The following is a 19,698-nucleotide window of genomic DNA, read 5'->3' on the forward strand; positions in this document are numbered from 1 at the left end:
GGGGGGGGCCACACACCATTATTTAACATTATTTATCAAAATAATTTAAAAAAAAAAAGCCACATGTGGTCCCTTGTATTATGATACACAACCAAGATAACACACACAGTTGAGTTGGATCTGCAGCCTCCAGTTATCTGCGCTGGGTATGAAAATACGGGGGACCCTATGCCAGTTTTTTCACTATTTTTACACTTCACTTCGGGGACCCAAAAAGCTACTGTGAGGGCAACCAATCAGAGACGCCATCACCCAGCAGTCTGACTGCAAACAATGACAGACGCTGTCACAGAGGGTGGGTGGGAGAAATAGTGAATATACATGAGAGTTAATAAACGGACCCGGAAGCAGTGTGACAGCAGTGGGAAAACTTGGTAAACATAATAGTCCTGCTTTAATCCGCATTTTACTTCCTTATGTAGCCTTCTAGTTCAGTGCCCCATAGACCTTTATGGTGTTTAGTGTACGGGCTCAAGCTCGGTTTCAAGTCTGGTCCCGAACTGGACTTTTTGTTATGCCTGGCTGGACCCACCAAACTTGAATATCTGCAGGTTCATCCATCTCTAATTATAATATTATATTATTTCCTATGTGTAATTTTTGTTTAGATGATCCACTGATTAGCTGTACTGGTCACGTGATATTGTTTATGTCACATGTCCGGTTGGGGACACAGGGCTCAGAATGGATTTGTGTTGCCGTCCAGGTGGTTAGTGTCCATTTTTTGATATTATATGCAGCTATCTGGGTGGACTAAAGCTAAATACTGGGGGTTCCAGTGGGACACACTGTCAGCTTGTCGTCAATATATCTGTCTAACAAAAACAGGATTGTCGAAAGAAATCTATCCCTTTAGAAGAAAACAAAGTGTATCTAAACTAAATAATCTATAATTCCTTTGTTATTGTCTTTGTATCTATTAATGGTCAAGAGCCAGATGTTGATTCTGGTCCACCATTGTTAATGTGGGTAAATTGGCTATAGCTCCATTGTGATTTTCTGTCATACAATGTGTCCCTGTCCTGGCTGCCATGGAAAAGTATCCTCAGGGGATTTTGGAATGGCTTAAGGAAAGAAGGAAGTATGTTTGCAAATAATTTTACTTTCCTCTTAACAGAATATAAAAAGCAGGGTGTACAGACAGCGAGTAGACCCTGGAGGTAAAGAGCAGACCAACACTACTACTACTATCCCACGGCACAAGAAGAAGCTGAGCACATAGTGGTCAGAGCGGAGGATCTACTGGGATAGAAATGGAGGATCCCATCATCATGAGAAGACTAATGATGATTATCTTGGCTTTCCCTCTCGTATCAGGACAGAGCAGTAATCTGTAAGACATTCATGTATATATATATAATACATTATTGGCTTATGACATTTTTATAGTGTAATATTGTAGTCTCGATCTCGTGCTGTATTATATTAATTTGTTCAGTATGATGTTTTGTATTATTAGATGCATCGAGATTCTATTATATTACAAAAATGTTATATACAGTATATATATATATATATATATATATATATATATATATATATATATATATATATATATATATATAGATATTTTAGAACATTCAGTAATGTTGTACTGATTTAAATGGAATTTGTCAAAAGATTTTTGCAGATTTTTTTCTCCCATTACATTATCATTTCTGATTTTGCTATTATCTTTATTTTCTATTTCCCTTACATTACTGTATTAATTTTATTAAACATTATTATACTATTATATTATTTTATAGTTATATCTGAAAAATCTGAAAGTGTGAAAAAAAATTGACAAACTGTTACAAATATTAAGAGTTTGGGGTAATACTAGATTCTATATTCTTCTCTTCTTCCAGGAAATATTTGGTGGCAGCACCAGCCGTTATGCACTATCCATCCAATCAGACTGTATGTGTTTACGTCATGTCACCAGATGCTGATGCCGCACTCGACATTTCCTTAAGGGCAACATCATCTTCTTCTGTTTTCAATACCCTAATCAGTAAAGGAGACAGTAAGCTGCATTGTGACACCTTCCAGGTAATACATAATATTGGGCTGTATTAATGTCTAACTGACCTCATGGGTAAACAGATGATAAGTATTCTTCACTGCTTTGCTGTCACACACTATTTGTAATATTTATTCAGTGTTCAGAGTTTTCTCTCTATCTTTATAGGTGTGACGTTCTGTCACTATCTAGCTTCACCACAAAGTGGCTGCTGCATTCCCTGCCTTAGCTTTTCTAGAGTCTCTCCTGATAGGCTGTGCAATACTAAGTTACTATAGGAAAGCCCCTTTGGCCACATCAGATTATATGAGCTCTCCCTGACTGATGTAATCTTTTGCAATGTGTAAAATGTCAATAATCATCTTAGCCTATGCCCTTGAAGCATTTCACACATTGTTCCAAATTTTCCAGGTATGGCAAATTCCTAAAATATGACACCAGTTTGATTCACTCATCTCTAATATCTATGATATTGTTGTAGCTGTTCTGTTTTGTCACAAGTCAGCTTATGGGATCACCAGTGAGGTCCTCTGAATTAGGCCTCTTCAGACCTAATCAAGATCGAGCGCTCGGAGAGAAAAGACCAGCATCCATGTGGGCATGATCAATTTCTTCTGTTTATTTAACCAAAGTACAGTTTATTTATACCATTTACAGATCAATGTGATATTGCAAAATAAAGCTTCTAGCTGGACTTTACAAGTTGCTCATATGACCTTTAAGTTTTAGCAAAACAAAAATGTAGAGTCATGCATATGAGATAAGAAGAAGACAAGAAGAACATTTAGAGACAATAATAATCCTTGAGACTGTCTCTTATTCCGTAGGCTCCATGACTATGAACTACCATCAGATATACTTACTAATAACAATAAATCTTTAATGAAGAAATAGAGAAACTATTAACCCTTCTATATCAATTTGCCCCTTTTGTAAATGGTATAACCTTCACTACAGGGTCAGTAGACGTCCAAACAGGAGCTGCTGGCTACCCATGAGGGGTCTTCCTACCACTTCACCCATCCACCCTCAGTGTGGACACCTACTCCCGGTCAGCAGAGGCCATTTGGGGTCCGTAGTAAACTACAGAGGGTTCAATGCTGAGACTCTTAGAACATACATTATTCATTAGTTTAGGTAATGCATATATCAATGCTTTTACAGCTATATAAAGCAGTAGACAGAACAACAATATTTGCATACAGGTTTCTATAATGCCAGAAACCCAACCTGCTATGCCCTTAAACCAATTGGCTGGATTCATAAAAGAAAATGTATTTCCCCACCAGGAGTCCTTGTTGGCATCGTGCTCTTTTAACCATTTATCCCTAAGTTCACTTGTTTTCTGTATATCTGCTCTAACCTGGAGGTTGCCTGCAGGGTCAATGTAATGGCAACAGGCAGGACCAATTATTTGACACATTCCGCCGTCTTTTGCTGTCACAAAGTCTAGCACTATAGTATGCTGGTTAGTGACTACAATTAATTGTTTTTGTATAGCATTGGTAGCATTTAGAATCTCAAGAACCCGAAAAATTTGATCATCCAGGTAGTCAGTGGACTCTACTAGCTTGTCCCACATTTGCATTAAGAAAGGGTGTATGAAAATAACAATAAATCTTTAATGAAGAAATAGAGAAACTATTAACCCTTCTATATCAATATCTATATAGCAGAAACCATGGCTATGTAGGAATATAGAGAAAATTTTATAATATATATATATATATATATATATATATATATATATATATAAAAAACTATAGTCAACTCAACACATCTCAATAGTTAATTTCCAAATTATAGTACAATTGATATCCCAAATTCTGTCTGAATAGGAGCAACCACAGAAAAGACTCAAAGGGGGGTTTTGGCCACAAAACGGTTGTAAAACAGTTTGAAAAGTCTAAAAAATGTTGAAAAAAAAATTGTTGGAATATGTTTAGTGCATCAACTGCATTCCTGTCTATGAGTGTTTAGTTGCTAGGTTTGTATGCTGTTAATAAAGCTATTATTGTTAAAAAAAATACTCCAGAAAGTCTCACAGAAAGAGGATCTAACTGTATTCTGTTCCTTGCGTCCGTGAGAAATGAAGCTGTGTGCAGACACAGCAGACAGAGACACACAGAAATGCAATCTATTAAGCTTACTATGTTTGTTCCTGATTGTTCCTGAATAAACCAACCATTATTGTTGCACGCTAGGAGAGTATCGTTGATAATACGCTGCCAACAAAAATGTGGCGCCTTTTGACGCTCTCACACCAATTTAAAGCAGCTCCGCCAAAATGGGCAGAGCTGTGTAGAGGCGCAACTGGGCGTGACCATCCACCCCCATCAAATTCAACAAAAATGTCAATTTTTATGTCATAAATGCTATTCGAGTCCAGCATTTCTGATGAAGAGAACATCATTGAGAAGATGAGACCAATTCAATACGTTGCATGCGCCTCGTAGTGAATCTGGCTCATCATACTCCATTGAGCTCTTGATTAAAACTGGCAGGCATAGCATCAATCTTAATGAATTGGACCTATAATGCCTTCCTTTACAGAAATTTGCATAAATTGGTAGCCAATTTGTAAGCACTTGCCGGCACCCTACTTTTCTCGCTAATATCAAATTAAAGGGATTATCTGGGACTTTAATATTGATGTCTTATCCTTAGGATAGGTCATCAATGTCTTATTGTTTGGGGGGGGGCGACACCCATCATCCCCACCAATCAGCTATTTCCGGTGTTGTTGGAGGCCGGAACATCTTAGTTGTGGAGCTGCACCGTTGGGGTGCCGGGTGTCGCACCCAAGCCGATCAGACATTGATGACCTACCCTAAAGTTAATGACATCCCCTTTAACTTTTTAGCCAAAGCATAAGACACACAAACTCTTGTGTCGCCTAATAAGCATTTTACACAATTTAGCAATTTGCATGTCTGGCTTGTCATAGAAAAAAAATTTCAATTTTTTTTTATAGATAATAAAATACTTATTAACAAACATATTGTATAAACTTTTTTATGTTAAACATTACTCTTGATGTTTATGCCTTTTGCACTACTCCCTTCAGTCCTACTACTGTACGATAACTACTAGGATAGATTATGTTCATAGTTTCAGAGTTTTTAAGGTTAAAGGTAGACTTAAAGAGCGATTCCCATCTCCAAGATCCTATCCTAATATGTATTAGGTGTACTACTACTACTACTACTACTACTACTACTACTACTACTACTACTACTACTACCACTACTCCTACCACTACTACTACTACTAATAGAAAATACCTCCAATTAGAAATGTAGTATAGTTCTCCTGATTAGGTATGCCATTTACCTCATGTTCAGGGCACTGCAGGATCTTAGCTTTCCAGAGTTATGACCACGCATACAGTGACAGTTATTTGCTAGTGGTCATAATTTTGGATATCTAAGGTCCTGCAATGCCCTGCACATGAGGTAAGAGACAGTGAATCAGAAGAACTATACTACATTTCTAATTGGAGGCATTTGCTATTATTATTATTATTATTATTATAATAATAATAATAATATCTACTACATATTGGAAGAGGATCTTGGAGATGTCCATGTTATTTAAGTCCATGTTATATCTTTTCTTAATCTGATACTTCAATAAACCTATTTTTTTTCTTGCTTACATTTGAGTGTCTTGGTTCCTGATTGTGTAATGCGGACATTGGCAGCAATTGAAGCTATGTCTGTCTTCATCATCATGTACAGAAAATTGTGCATAGACACTATCAGAGAAAAAAAATTCCATTTGAAAAAAAAGTTTTTCCTTTTTTATTTCTTGGTTTAGCAAAACAGATTTTCTTAGAAGTTATTAACATTTGAGTGTTTATAAATATGAATGGTGATAATGTTCCACAAGGATATATTAGTGCCAGATTTCCTCCATATCGGAGACTACAATATTATATATAAAAATATTAAGGGTAAGGTCCAGCAACAAAGTCCAAGAGTTGATTAATAAAACATAATAAACTTTATTCCATATAGTTCAAATTCCATCATGCACAGGGATGAAAGGAGGACGCGTTGTCTCTAAGAGACAGAGTAAGGACTTAAGTCCGAAACGCGTCCTACTTTCATCCCTGTGCATGATGGAATTTTAACTACGGTATATGGAATAAAGTTTCTTATTTTTTATTAATCAACTCTTGGACTTCGTTGCTGGACCTTACCCTTAATATTTTGATTTACAAAGGTGGCTGACCTTTTTTTTCTCTGGTCCGTGCACAGTCGGATACATGGTCTCCTAGGATCAGGTGAGAGGGATAGTCTTTGACTATATACTGTAAAAAGTGATATATTTATATCTTATAGATATAAAATGAAGAGTCTTTTTCTTCTTAGGTCCCACCACCCTTGAATGGTGCAGAGGAGGTGGCCACTATTGCTGTCAGCATCACAAGCGATGTCCTAAATGAGGGGGAGGAAAAGTCTGTTATAATCAGACCCATGAGAAATGGAATGTTTATTGAGACAGACAGAGCAATTTACCAACCTGGAGAGACAGGTAAGAGCCATTCATAAAAAGAAAAACAAGATCTAAAGAAACAGCGCCACTCTTAATCAAAGGTTGTGTCTGGTATTGCAGCGCATTAAAAACACCTACAGCCCATAAAGAAGAGGGGCGCTGTTCTTGTTGGAAAATATCTGTTTATCTTATCTCACAAAACCCCTTTAATTCTTTATAACTTTTGTTTTCGTCTACAGTGATTATAAAAGCGGTGGATTTTACTGAGAACCTTATTGCCAAAAATGAAGCCGTAAGCATTGATCTCTTATTGACTAACTAAAGGAAAAATGAAATGTTCAAAAATGTTGATTCTACATCTGTTCACCCCTTCACAAGCAATGACGTACTATTATGCCATTGGTTGTGTTCCCCTGGTTACTGCGGGCTCTGGCGGTGAGCCCGCAGTAATTCCCGCACATGTCTACTGATCTGATCAGCAGACATGTGCAGCTAACAGGCAGGGGTGGATCACAGATCCACCTGCACCTGTTAACCACTTAGATTGCGCTGTCAAACTCTGACAGTGCAATCTATTGCGCATCGGAGGGGGTTGTGGTGTTGCCATGGGATCATGAGGCTCCAATGTCTTATCATGACAGCATGGGGTCAGATGATGACCCCTGATGCTATCATGAGTCACTTACTGTGAATGACGGCAGAGTGCTGGCATTCACAGGAGATCAGCATTTCTGCTGATCACTGCAATGCTGGAGCATCGCTCGGTTCAGGAGAAGCGATCAGACTGTGCAGTGATAAAGCCCTCTAATGGGAACTAGTAAAATAAAAAAAAAAATGAAAAAAGTTTTAAAAAATATGAAAAAATAAAACTAAAAGTTCAAATCACCCCTCTTTTTTGCCAGATAGAAAATAAGACAATTTAAAAAAATACATATATTTGGTATCGCCGAGTTCAGAAATGCCCGATCTGTCAAAATATAAAATTACTTATCGGTACACGGAGTTGCGAGAAATAAATTCCAAACAGCAAAATTATGTTTTTTTTCATAAAAATGCCAGCTCAATACTCTTAAAATAATCCATCACTGAGAACCAGATCCCAAAGATGAGAACGTTACGGGTTTCGGAAAATGGCGACAAAAAGCTCTATTCTTTTTATTTACAAACTTCTGAATTTTTTTCACCACATAGATAAAAATAAAAGTATACATGTTGGTATTTACTAACTCATACCGACCTGAGGCATCATACTGAGGTGTCACTTTTACCATATAGTGAACACGGTGGATAAAAAAAACATTGTGGAATTTTACTTTTTTCACAATTTCTCCACATTTGGAATTTTTGTCCCGTTTTCCTGAACACTATATGGTAAAATAATGGGGTTCATTCAAAAGTATAACTTGTCCCACAAAAAAATAAGCCCTCATATGGCAATATTGATGGAAAAATAAAAAATGTATGGCTCTCGGAAGAAGGGGGGGGGGAAACGAAAATGAAAAACGGAAAATCGCCCGGGGGTGAAGGGATTAAAAGAAAGACAACTCCATAAATGCTAATGATAGCCATTGGATGCTAAATAAAATAGCACAACTGCAGAATTTAATCTTAGCCATGGAGAAACATAGATCTGCACAGGAGCTGCATACACAAACCAGCAGATGATTTTTAATCAAGATTATATCCAAAATGTGATGTTTTTATTGTACATGGCTGATATTTACACTCCTAATGATTAGTAACTATGGATTGCTTTCTATTTTACAGTTTACATTGGTTAACTTTGCGGTAAGTGATTATATACTAATACAGACCATTTTTTAATTCATACACTCATAGATATGGGTTAGCTACATGTTAATATAATTTTCCGTGTTGGGCCCCTCTGAGAGGTATAGCATAGTCAAGGGTAGCAGGAATCAGATGATATGTTCCCTTTAAAATATTTGTATCCTATTTTTGTCCCCTGAGGAAGCTTCTCTGAAACACAATACTTCCATGGATTGATTGCATTTGATATGAGTCCTAGTATGTCTGTATATACGGTATTCAATTACATAAACAGTATATTGTATAATGATGCGCTGCCTTTTACCTATTGGTATTGGAGTGATTGTGGACAATAATACCTAGGGGTATAATATCTATTGCTAGTGAATAGTAGTGTTAGTGAGTACTGTCTGCTACTCGCATATTCGTTACGAGTAGCGGGCGCATTATACTATAAGTCAATGGGAAATACTCGCTAAGTAGCGAGTAACCTGAAAGCCGTACAATTCGCTACTCCCACGAAAAGTATGGCTTTCGGGTTACTCGCTACTTAGCAAGTGTTTCCCATTGACATTACATTGTGCCCGCTACTCCTAATAAATATGCGAGTAGCAGACAGTACTTACTAACAGCATAGCGAGTATGAATAGTTAACTACTCGCTCAACACTACTAGTGAACCGTGATTTTCTCATCATTAATGGTATTTACTTGCTCGAGGGTATAGACAGTATTTTGACTAAAGGGGGCTTTACACGCTGTGACATCGCTAACGATATATCGTCGGGGTCACGGTGTTTGTGACACACATCCGGCGTCATTAGCGACATCGCAGCGTGTGACAGCTAGGAGCGACGATCAACGATCGCAAAAACGGCAAAAATCGTTGATCGTTGACACGTCGCTCTAAATCATAATGTCGTTGGTGTTTCATTCCACAGGTTGTTCGCTGTTCCTGCGGCACCACACATCGCTGTGTGTGACACCACAGGACCGACGAACATCATCCTACCTGCGTCCACAGGAAAGGAGGAAGGAAAGAGGTGGGCGGCATGTTCCGGCCGCTCATCTCCTCCCCTCCTCTTCTATTGGGGGGCCGTTTTGTGATGTCGCTGTGACGCCGAACGCACCTCCCACTTGAAGGAGGGATTGTTCGGCGATCACAGCGACGTCGCTGAACAGGTATGTGCGTGTGACGCTGCTGTAGCGATAATGTTCACTATGGCAGCGATCACCACATGTCGCTCTGTACAATATTTAATTGTTCTTGGTTCACCCACTTGTTTTTCTAGTGCACCCATATATTTTTAATCAGGTATGAAATTTTGATGTTTGTTGGAAAACAAATTGAGAGGTTTTTTTATTATTACATATAGGCCTTTTCACACTTTTTTATTTAGATATACTACTTTAGAAAAAGTAAAAAGGAGGGAGGCTTCTGCTACAGCCAGTTATCTAACAGCCAGACACAGGATAGGAGGGAGGAGAAGAGGGAACATATGGGGCTTAGTGTATTAGCAGTCTTGCCCTGAAGCACTGCGGTTATGTGGTTGAATATGACCAAGGGCAACATCTGCCTGGCGTTTATATGCACCTTTGATATCTACATGAGTTCTTCTGGCTTCTGCTAAATTTGAAATATGAACTAAGAAATTAATTTGGAATTCAGATTGTGAGTATGGTTGAAGCAGATCAGGAACAAAGTTGGTGTGGAACTGTTACTGTGCTGTTGAAGATATGACATGAATCTAGGAAAACTGAATTAAGGTGGTTTTAGTCAACGCATTTCGAAGTGTCACCCCACTTCTTCATCAGGAAATCCACCGATTATAACCAATCTAAATGGTTAAGGCAAGGGCACTGCTACAAAGGATATACAAAGCCGTGTCTGGGACCTGGTGTCCAAAGGGCCCAAAGGACACTTTGCCATATACAACAAGGAGATACCAGTACTATAAATAGCAGTGGTTAATTACCTGGCTTAGACAGAGGGATGCACTTAATAAGATTTGTATCGTACAATAGACATAACGGGCGGCACGGTGGCTCAGTGGTTAGCACTGCAGCCTTGCAGCGCTGGAATCCTTTGTTTTAATCCCACCAAGGACAACATCTGTAAGGAGTTTGTATGTTCTCCATGTGTCTGTGTGGTTTTCCTGCCACCCTCCAAAGACATAGTGATAGGGACTATAGATTGTGCACCCCTATGGGGACAGTGCTGCTGATGTACAGTATGTATAGTGCTGTGGAATTAATGGCGCTATGAAAGTGAATAAATATTATTATTAAATAAATGTTATTATTGGTTCCTCTGAAAAGGAAATTGTGATATGAAAAGACATGACGGCCATTAACATTCATTATTTGATGCTTGCCTCTAGGATGACCTGGGTAACAACATAAAACAATGGGTTAATGTTCAAACGAACAGCGGCATATTGGAGTTATCCCACTATCTATCTCCTAATATACATACTGGCGATTATATAATCACAGCTAATAAAGATGACTCTGTGGCGGAAGTGACCATCACTGTAGACAAACGTGGTGAGTTCATGATATCAAGTAATGACCCTCAAAATGTACAATTTTAAAAATGAGCAATGAAAAGGGTTGTTCATTTTAGACATTTCCAGTTTTGTTAGAAAGGTCTACAAACATAACCTTACTAATGACATCTGACTCCTGGAGCTTCTTCGTCCTATCCAACGTCCTGGCAGAATATAATCGAGATAAGCTCTGATTAGTGAAGAGCGAGCACTACCATGCTCGGGTGCTCGGCACACGTAACTAGTGATGAGCGGACACTACCATGCTCGGGTGCTCAACACACGTAACTAGTGATGAGCGGGCACTACCATGCTCGGGTTCTCGGCACACGTAACTAGTGATGATCGAGCACTATCATGCCCGGGTACTTGGTACTTGTAACTAGTGATGAGCGGGCACTACCATGCCCGGGTACTTGGTACTCGTAACTAGTGATGAGCGGGCACTACCATGCTCTGGTGCTTGGTACTTGTAACTAGTGATGAGCGAGCACTACCATGCTCGGGTGCTCGGAACTCGTAAGTATTGATGAGCGGGCACTACCATGCTCGGGTGCTCGGTACTCGTAAGTAGTGATGAGCGGGCACTACCATGCTCAGGTGCTCAGTACTGATAACTAGTGATGAGCGAGCACTACCATGCTTGGGTGTTCAGTACTGATAACTAGTCATGAGCGAGCACAACCATGCTCAGTGCTCACTCATCACTAGTTACGAGTACCGAGCATCTACCATGTTCAGATGCTTAGTACTCGTAACTAGTGATGAGTGATCACTACCATGCTCGGGTGCTCAGTACTCATAACTAATGATGAGCGATCACTACCATACTCTTGTGCTCAGTACTCATAACTAATGATGAGCGAGCACTACCATGCTCGGGTGCTTGGTACTCATAATGAGCAGTCAGACACTTGGATGGGCTCAGCTCAAGTACCCAAGTATAATGGAAGTCAATGGGGGAAGATTTCCCAGAGAAATGCTTGAGTTCACCATTGACTTCAATTATACTCCAGGTACTCGAGTCACCTCAATTCGAACATCCAACTAATTGTTACGAGTACTGAGCATGGTAGTGCTCACTCATCACTAGCATTTTCGTTAATGAGCAAGCACTAAAGTAGTCGAATGCTCCTTACACGAGTCAAACAGGTTGGACGCTCTCACTAGGGGAGGGTGGGCTGTTTTTTTTTTTACACTTATCATCCGAAGTCGTTGTTTTTACCTCCAGTGAGAGCCATGCATAGACTGCTATCACTTAAGTGCCCACTCCCATCATTCACTGAAGGGAGACGGTTCTTTGTGTCGGATCGTGCACGAATGACACATCTGAGCACCCGCGATACTCAACCAAACACCAAGCGTACCCGAGCACCTCAAGTGTCGAGCACGTTCTCTCATCATTAGCTCTGATGTCTTGGCAGTAATGCGGCAGTGCACCATCTTCCTGGAAGTATAATTGCTCATCCTTTATTTATTATTATTATTATTATTATTATTATTATTATTATTATTATTATTTATTTATTAATAATTGCTCATCCTTTATTTGACTCTTCTGACGGCCATCTTGTGGCTACATACATGCGTAGAGACAACATAAAACAACATATTGCCGACATAATTAAATTCCATTTTTTTAAAAAGTCTATACAGAACCACAATTCACAAGGTAGTATTTTTGAGCTATTCTGTAAATATATACATAGTTATATTTATATTTTTTTTCTGTTTCTTATACAGTTCTACCAAAGTTTGAGACCACAATAGAGGCACCAGATACTGTAACCATTCTTCAGAGCAACTTTCGTGGTAACATATGCGGCAAGTAAGTGCAGTCTGATTGTAGCAGTATATTCTCCTGACTGGAGGGATTAGATGAACCCTTCAAACTATATTCCAAAGAATTTTAATGTATAACATTAATATCATAGAAAACGCTTCAGACATGTTATATCTTTCTAGATATACATATGGTAAACCAGTGAGAGGTCGCGCGACTGGAAAAATTTGTCACATTGCCACATGGAGTTCAGATGACATCTGTCAGCCAATTGATGGAGAGGTAAGATCATGTCTGTCTCCATGTCATCATGGAGACCATGATGAAGGCGTGCATTTAACGCCGAAACGCGTAGTCGTATACCTTATATACTATTTTAGTATTCCACTCTGCCAATTTTTTGCATAAACAATGGAATTTTAATGAATTTATAGATTAAAATTGAAAAAGGTTATAAAAATTATCTAAATTAATTTGGGGGGGGGGAAATGGTATAAAAAAATGGCCACTGGATACTGCTCTGCTTTCCTTATTGTATTATGTAAATTAAGCTACATGCGTTTTAATCATATTTTTGACGCTGCATTTTTTGTCTCTTTATGGAACATCATGTTTTAAAGCAGAGGTCCCCAATCTTTCTGACCTTAAGAGCCACATTCAGGTCTGAGAGAGGGTCACGATCCACATTCGGCTCCTGCCCTCCTCATAATAGTGACACTAAAGGGGGCTTTACACGCTACAATATCGTTAATGTTTTATCGTTGGGGGTCACGTCGTTAGTGACGCACATCTGGTGTCATTAACAGTATCGCAGTGTGTAACACTTACCAGCGACCTTAAATGTCCTCCAAAGTGGTGAAAATCGTTCACCATGCAGAGGTCGTCCTAAAACCAAAAATTGTTAATGGTTGTTTATATATGTTGTTCGTCGTTCCTGCGGCAGCACACATCGCTGTGTGTGACACCACAGGAGCGAGGAACGTCTCCTTACCTGCGTCCCGCCCGCAATGAGGAAGGAAGGAGGTGGGCAGGATGTTCGTCCTGCTCATCTCCGCCCCTCCGCTTTGATTGGCCGGCCGCTTAGTGACGTTGCGGTGACGCCAAACGCAACTCCCCCTTGAGGGAGGGCTTCGGCTTTCGCGCCTCCACTGCTCGAGAAGACGCTCGAACGGGAAAATCTTCGCGCCCAAGATGGCGGATTCTGAAATTTGTCGGCCGGACGCCGCCGGCGGGACACAAGGCGCACTTCTACCAGCCGGTAGAACGGTAAGATCCTGTTCGTGACGCCAAATTGTCACGGGCGGGGAGGGGGGCGCTGCGCTCACCATGCTCGGGTCCGGCGTTGCTGCGGCTTGCTGCCGGCTGCTCGGTGGCTCGAGCGGTGGGCCGGATCCGGGGACTGGAGCGGCGCTCCTCGCCCGTGAGTGAAAGGGGTGGTTTTTGGGGTTTGGGGGAGTTGGTCCGTGACGCCACCCACGGTTTGTGGTGAGGTTGGGACACCACCGCTGCTCTGGACGGGGATCCCGGGAGCGATGACAGGGGATGTTTCTCTCCCCTCAGTGGGTAGGGGGATTTGGTCCCGGGGCCCGATGAGGTGAAGGGGATGGCTGGGCAGGTGAGGTGCAGGGTCGCGGGGGCAGCGCGGTGCCAGATGGCACGGTGGTACTCACTCAGCCAAGAATGGACACAGAGTCTCCGGTAAAACAAACGGATGGCTGGACGGGTCCCGCAGCCGGCTGCTGTGGTTACTCCCAGACGGTTGGTGGTTGCTGCCTTTCCCTGCACCTGTTGTGTATCTTCGGTCCCGATGGCTTCCCACCGGTAACCCGCTCCCCAGCTTGGATATGTGCCGGAGGAGCCCCTTTTGCCCACAGGCTCTGGCCCTGGGAGCTCTAGCTCTGGCGGTAGCTGTATCTCCCTGTTCGGTTTGGACGGTTGCCTTCAATCGGGTCTTTGGTACTAGGAAACCCCGGAGGTTCCCGTCGCTAACTGATTTGACCGGCTTAACGGCGACTCCCAGCCTGGTCGGGGTCCGCAGGCCCTGCCGGTTTGTGCTGGCTTTTCTTCGCTCCCCGGTTCGGTACCGGCGGGCCACTGCCCGTCCCCGGTCCTACGGTTCCGCGTTGATAGGCCTCTCCTGCAGACGGCCACCACGGTCTGCCAACCTTCTTGTATGTGCCCGGGCCACGTACCCGGACACGGTCAGTCTGTTCCTCCACTACCACTGCCCTAATTGATCTCACCTTCCTTTCCTGCCTCCAGGACTGTGAACTCCTCGATGGGCGGAGCCAATCGCCTGGCCCCGCCCCACCTGGTGTGGACATCAGCCCCTGGAGGGAGGCAACAAGGATTTGTGTGCGGCTGATGTGCCTAACCCAGGGTGTGGGGTGTTGTGTGTAGTACCTGTGACGACCTGGCTTGTCCAGGGCGCCACATTCCCCCTTGGTTAAATGCAGACCGTCCGCGGGCTGCCCGTCCATCACCGGTTTTATTTTTGTTTCAAACTGAAAAAGAGGTAGAAAAACATCTAAAACATTAAACATAAGTATTTTTTTATGAAACTTCCCTTAACGGGAGGCACGGTACTTAAACGTTACTAACGGTAGTCAATTTTTATTAAACAGTCGGCTTCCGCTCTCCCCCACCCAAACAACCTGGCCCTGATGCTGCCCCTAAGAAGTGGGCAGCACCCCTTGACCCCAGTCCATATCCAGGCTGCCCGAGCGGGTGCGGGTACGGTATTTCATACCCTACGGTCACTTCAGGGGACCCACGTCCATGGGGAACCCCTGACCCTACGGAGGATCGCCACCGGTTACGGTAGTGGTGGGCCTGGGCCATCCCTTTCCTCCAGGCCCATCCTCCAAATCAGCCTCTCCGGAGGCGGTCACGGAATTAAGCCAAAAATTATTTACATTCCACAAGTTTGTGGTTGCCCTGCAAGTTCTCGGGCGTGTCCGTAAGTAGTTCCTTACGCACGGTGCAAAGGGTCCCTTCGGGAACAACTTGCCGGCAACGGCCGGTTCAATCACGGTTGACAATCTGGTAACATTTCTGTTGATTCGTTCATTCATCAGGTTAACGGTACTGGTGGTCCCAACGGGGACAACGGTGCAGCGGAGGGACCGCTGACTCACTGCTCGCTTTCTTGCTCCTCATCCGCCCCCGGGTGGAAAAACACGGGCACCAGCCCCTCCAGCGCATAACAGGCACGACGGAGAAGGGCTGCCCGATATCCATTGTTGCCACTCCGTGGGATGTAGGTGGCCTCCATGTCGTGCAAGCCAGCGACTCCCTCTTCCTCTGAGACAGGTTCCGTGTCCGGCCCGGAGTCACTATCATCCGTCTCTGCGCCAGGCGGGTTGCCGCCAGCTGCCGCAGTCTCTGGGCTCACCACTCTTTCGGCTACCGCTAAGAGGTGGCGCAAGCCAGACGGACCAGCAGCGGCGGGGCGCGCGGGCAGGGAAGACGGAGGCGGTGTGGGGGCCAGGGGCAGACCAGGCCCCTCAGCCGCAGCGGCCGGTCCCTCAGGGACACAGGGGCGTGGGTCACTCACCAGCTCCTCCATCATAGCCTCCCTCCCGTACACCCGGGCGACCGCAGCCAGCCCCTCCACCTCCGCGGTCTACTGCTCCATCAGAAGGCATATCTGATTCCGGTAGCGCCGGCAGATCCCCGTAGTTCGGGCCCTGAGCCATGCCGCTGTTCCAGGCATCGGCTCCATCATCTCTGCGTGGCTGGACGGGGCGAACATTTTGGTAGCGGTACCTTCCAGGAACCAAAGATGGCCGCAGAGTCCTGGCGTCCCTGCTTTTATAGCTGCGGTTCACATGCGGCCAGACGCCATCCGCCCCCCTTGGTCTTTTCTCAGCACCTCCTCTTCAAGGGCGGGGCTTCAGCTTTCGCGCCTCCACTGCTCGAGAAGACGCTCGAGCGAGAAAATCTTCGCACCCAAGATGGCGGATTCTGAAATTTTTCGGCCGCACACCGCCGGCGGGACACAAGGCGCACTTCTACCAGCCAGTAGAACGGTAAGATCCTGTTCGTGACGCCAAATTGTCACGGGCGGGGAGGGGGGCGCTGCGCTCACCATGCTCGGGTCCGGCGTTGCTGCGGCTTGCTGCCGGCTGCTCGAGCGGTGGGCCGGATCCAAGGACTCGAGCGGCGCTCCTCGCCCGTGAGTGAAAGGGGTGGTTTTTGGGGTTTGGGGGAGTTGGTCCGTGATGCCACCCACAGTTTGTGGTGAGGTTGGGACACCACCGCTGCTCTGGACGGGGATCCCGGGAGCGATGACAGGGAGCAGCCGAGATGTTTCTCTCCCCTCCGTGGGTAGGGGGATTTCGTCCCGGGGCCCGATGAGGTGAAGGGGATGGCCGGGCAGGTGAAGTGCAGGGTCGTGGGGGCAGCGCGGTGCCAGATTTCACGGTGGTACTCACTCAGCCAAGAATGGACACAGAGTCTCCGGTAAAACAAACGGCTGGCTGGACGGGTCCCGCAGCCGGCTGCTGTGGTTACTCCCGGACGGTTGGTGGTTGCTGCCTTTCCCTGCACCTGTTGTGTATCTTCGGTCCCGATGGCTTCCCACCGGTAACACGCTCCCCAGCTTGGATATGTGCCGGAGGAGCCCCTTTTGCCCGCAGGCTCTGGCCCTGGGAGCTCTAGCTCTGACGGTAGCTGTATCTCCCTGTTCGGTTTGGACGGTTGCCTTCAATCGGTTCTTTGCTGCTAGGAAACCCCGGAGGTTCCCATCGCTAACGGATTTGACCGGTTTAACGGCGACTCCCAGCCTGGTCGGGGGCCGCAGGCCCTGCCGGTTTGTGCTGGCTTCTCTTCGCTCCCCGGTTCGGTACCGGCGGGCCACCACCCGTCCCCGGTCCTATGGTTCCGCGTCAATAGGCCTCTCCTACAGACGGCCACCACGGTCTGCCAACCTTCTTGTATGTGCCCGGGCCACGTACCCGGACACGGTCAATCTGTTCCTCCACTACCACTGCCCTAATTGATCTCACCTTCCTTTCCCGCCTCCAGTACTGTGAACTCCTCGATGGGCGGAGCCAACCGCCTGGCCCCGCCCCACCTGGTATGGACATCAGCCCCTGGAGGGAGGCAACAAGGATTTGTGTGCGGCTGATGTGCCTAACCCGGGGTGTTGGGTGTTGTGTGTAGTACCTGTGACGACCTGGCTTGTCCAGGGCGCCACACATGCACGAAGGGGACGGGTGCTTTTGCATACGATATTGCTAGCAATTGCTAGAAATATCGTAGCATGTAAAGCCCGCTTTAGAGCCCCCATTACCGGGTATAATGACAGTCAAAGCTTCTCCACATAAGACACACCGGGGCAGTATGCCAAGATCCAGGGGTTCCCCCCTTACGCCCATTTAGATCTGCTCTTCTGTGGTGGGATTATCACAAAATTCACCATCTGGAGACCTGCTCTTCATAGCTGTTTGTTGACTGGTGCTCATGCATCCAGTTAGAAGACAGCCGTGAGCCACATATCATGGGCCTGTTGGGGTGGCTAATAGAGGCTACTGTCTTCACCTGTGCAGGGGCTACTAGGCCGCAGCGCAGCTGGTCCTTAACTCCTCACGCCTGGTCGCCACTCCTTTCTGAAACAGTCCATCCATGACATTCTCACTCTGACACCAAAAAACAGACAGAGGTGTTTTCTTAGCAAACTTCCAACTTTTACTGTACAGCTTCAGTACAACCATTACACTCTGTTTCTGCTCCCTAAGGGCGGCACTTCTGACCCCAGATGGGTTCTTTTGGGACTTAACTACTTCATATTCTTGTTTGGCTGGCTGCTCCCTGGCTCCTGTGACTCCATAGGCATCACTAGGTCCCTCATCCCCTGTGCTGTACACACCACCCGTGGTGAGCCCACAGTCTGCTCCCACCCACACTAACCATCTCTTTCAGCAAGAGGAATCGTGGGTTAGCTTCTCCAAGGAACAGCCGCCAATCCCGTTCTCCGGATTCTTCCCCAGCGGGGACCACACTTGTACCTCAAATTGTAATGGGGAGACCCTGAGGGTCTGCACGATTTACTCTTTTTGGGTCTATTACTCCTTGCTCCTTCTGTTGGACTCTCCTGTTCTCTTTCTCTTTCCTGGCCCTTTTATAATCTGTAGCCCTCCCTGATCTTAACCCCTTCCTAACCAGGAGTCCAGGGGAGAAGTCTCTTGGGTCACACTGCCACCTAGTGGCCACACCACACACAATAATTAACTTTATTAACACCAATACAGGAGGAAGTGCACTAGGACACTTCTGTAGGGGTGACAGAGCCTGGGACACCCTACAGGCCCACGAGCCACATTTGGCTCCCGATCTACAGGTTGGGGACCCCTACTTTAAATAAAACTACTTTGATTTTGAAAATTCCTAGTATTTGGCTTTGATAAAACTTTGTTGATATACTTATAAGCAGATTACATGCACTTTCAATGCCTTTCCAAAGTGGAAACGCATTAAAAACGAATGTGCATTTTTTACCTGATGGATTTTCTACATGTAATGTAAGTCTATGGGGAAAATCTGCACAGAAAACTCAGCAAGAAACTCAGAAGAAATTGACATGTTGTGGAATCGAAACCCGCACCGCAGGTCAGTTTATGCTGAAAAAAAGAAACGCAGTAGGCAGAAGATGTCTACAAATCCCATCTGCATTGCTGGAACTGTAAATTGCTGCATTTTTGTTGCAGCAAAAGTACAAGGAAACTCAAAAAAATTCATTGTGGATGCACAGCCTAGATTTGAAAAAATATTTCACATGACAAAGACTATTGTTGTGGGCGAGGGCCAGACCGCAGCTAAGGGGCTGCTCGGAGATGGTCGGATCCAGGGCTTTATTGTGGCTCGAGTGGGAACCGGACCCGGGCTCGAGCAGCGGTCCTCTGCCCACAAGTGAAAAGGGGTTATTTACAAGGGATAGAGTCTTTGTCAGTGACGCCACCCGTGGGACACGGTGATGATAGATGGCACCGCCGCTGCTGGTATATTTGGTACCCGGGGCTGATGAATCTGGGCAGCAAGGTGGTATCCCCTCCACGGATAGGGGAGGTGTAGTCCCAGGGCCCAGGTTAT

At 44.7% G+C, this 19,698-nt stretch overlaps 1 protein-coding gene across 1 annotated transcript in view; it reads left to right on the forward strand.

Annotated features, from left to right (window-relative positions):
- The first annotated feature begins 1,253 nt into the window (after positions 1 to 1,253).
- The window catches only part of LOC142312624 (alpha-2-macroglobulin-like protein 1), an 89,688-nt gene continuing 71,243 nt past the window's right edge, over positions 1,254 to 19,698 (forward strand). The window contains exons 1-8 of the mRNA XM_075351619.1: positions 1,254 to 1,333; positions 1,851 to 2,034; positions 6,382 to 6,544; positions 6,745 to 6,797; positions 8,273 to 8,293; positions 10,656 to 10,821; positions 12,567 to 12,651; positions 12,789 to 12,888. Of these exons, the coding sequence (XP_075207734.1) occupies positions 1,254 to 1,333; positions 1,851 to 2,034; positions 6,382 to 6,544; positions 6,745 to 6,797; positions 8,273 to 8,293; positions 10,656 to 10,821; positions 12,567 to 12,651; positions 12,789 to 12,888 (852 nt within the window). The remainder of the gene's footprint in view (positions 1,334 to 1,850; positions 2,035 to 6,381; positions 6,545 to 6,744; positions 6,798 to 8,272; positions 8,294 to 10,655; positions 10,822 to 12,566; positions 12,652 to 12,788; positions 12,889 to 19,698) is intronic.

The sequence above is a fragment of the Anomaloglossus baeobatrachus genome, chromosome 5 (assembly GCF_048569485.1).
Source record: "Anomaloglossus baeobatrachus isolate aAnoBae1 chromosome 5, aAnoBae1.hap1, whole genome shotgun sequence".
NCBI classification, from domain to species: Eukaryota; Metazoa; Chordata; class Amphibia; order Anura; family Aromobatidae; genus Anomaloglossus; species Anomaloglossus baeobatrachus.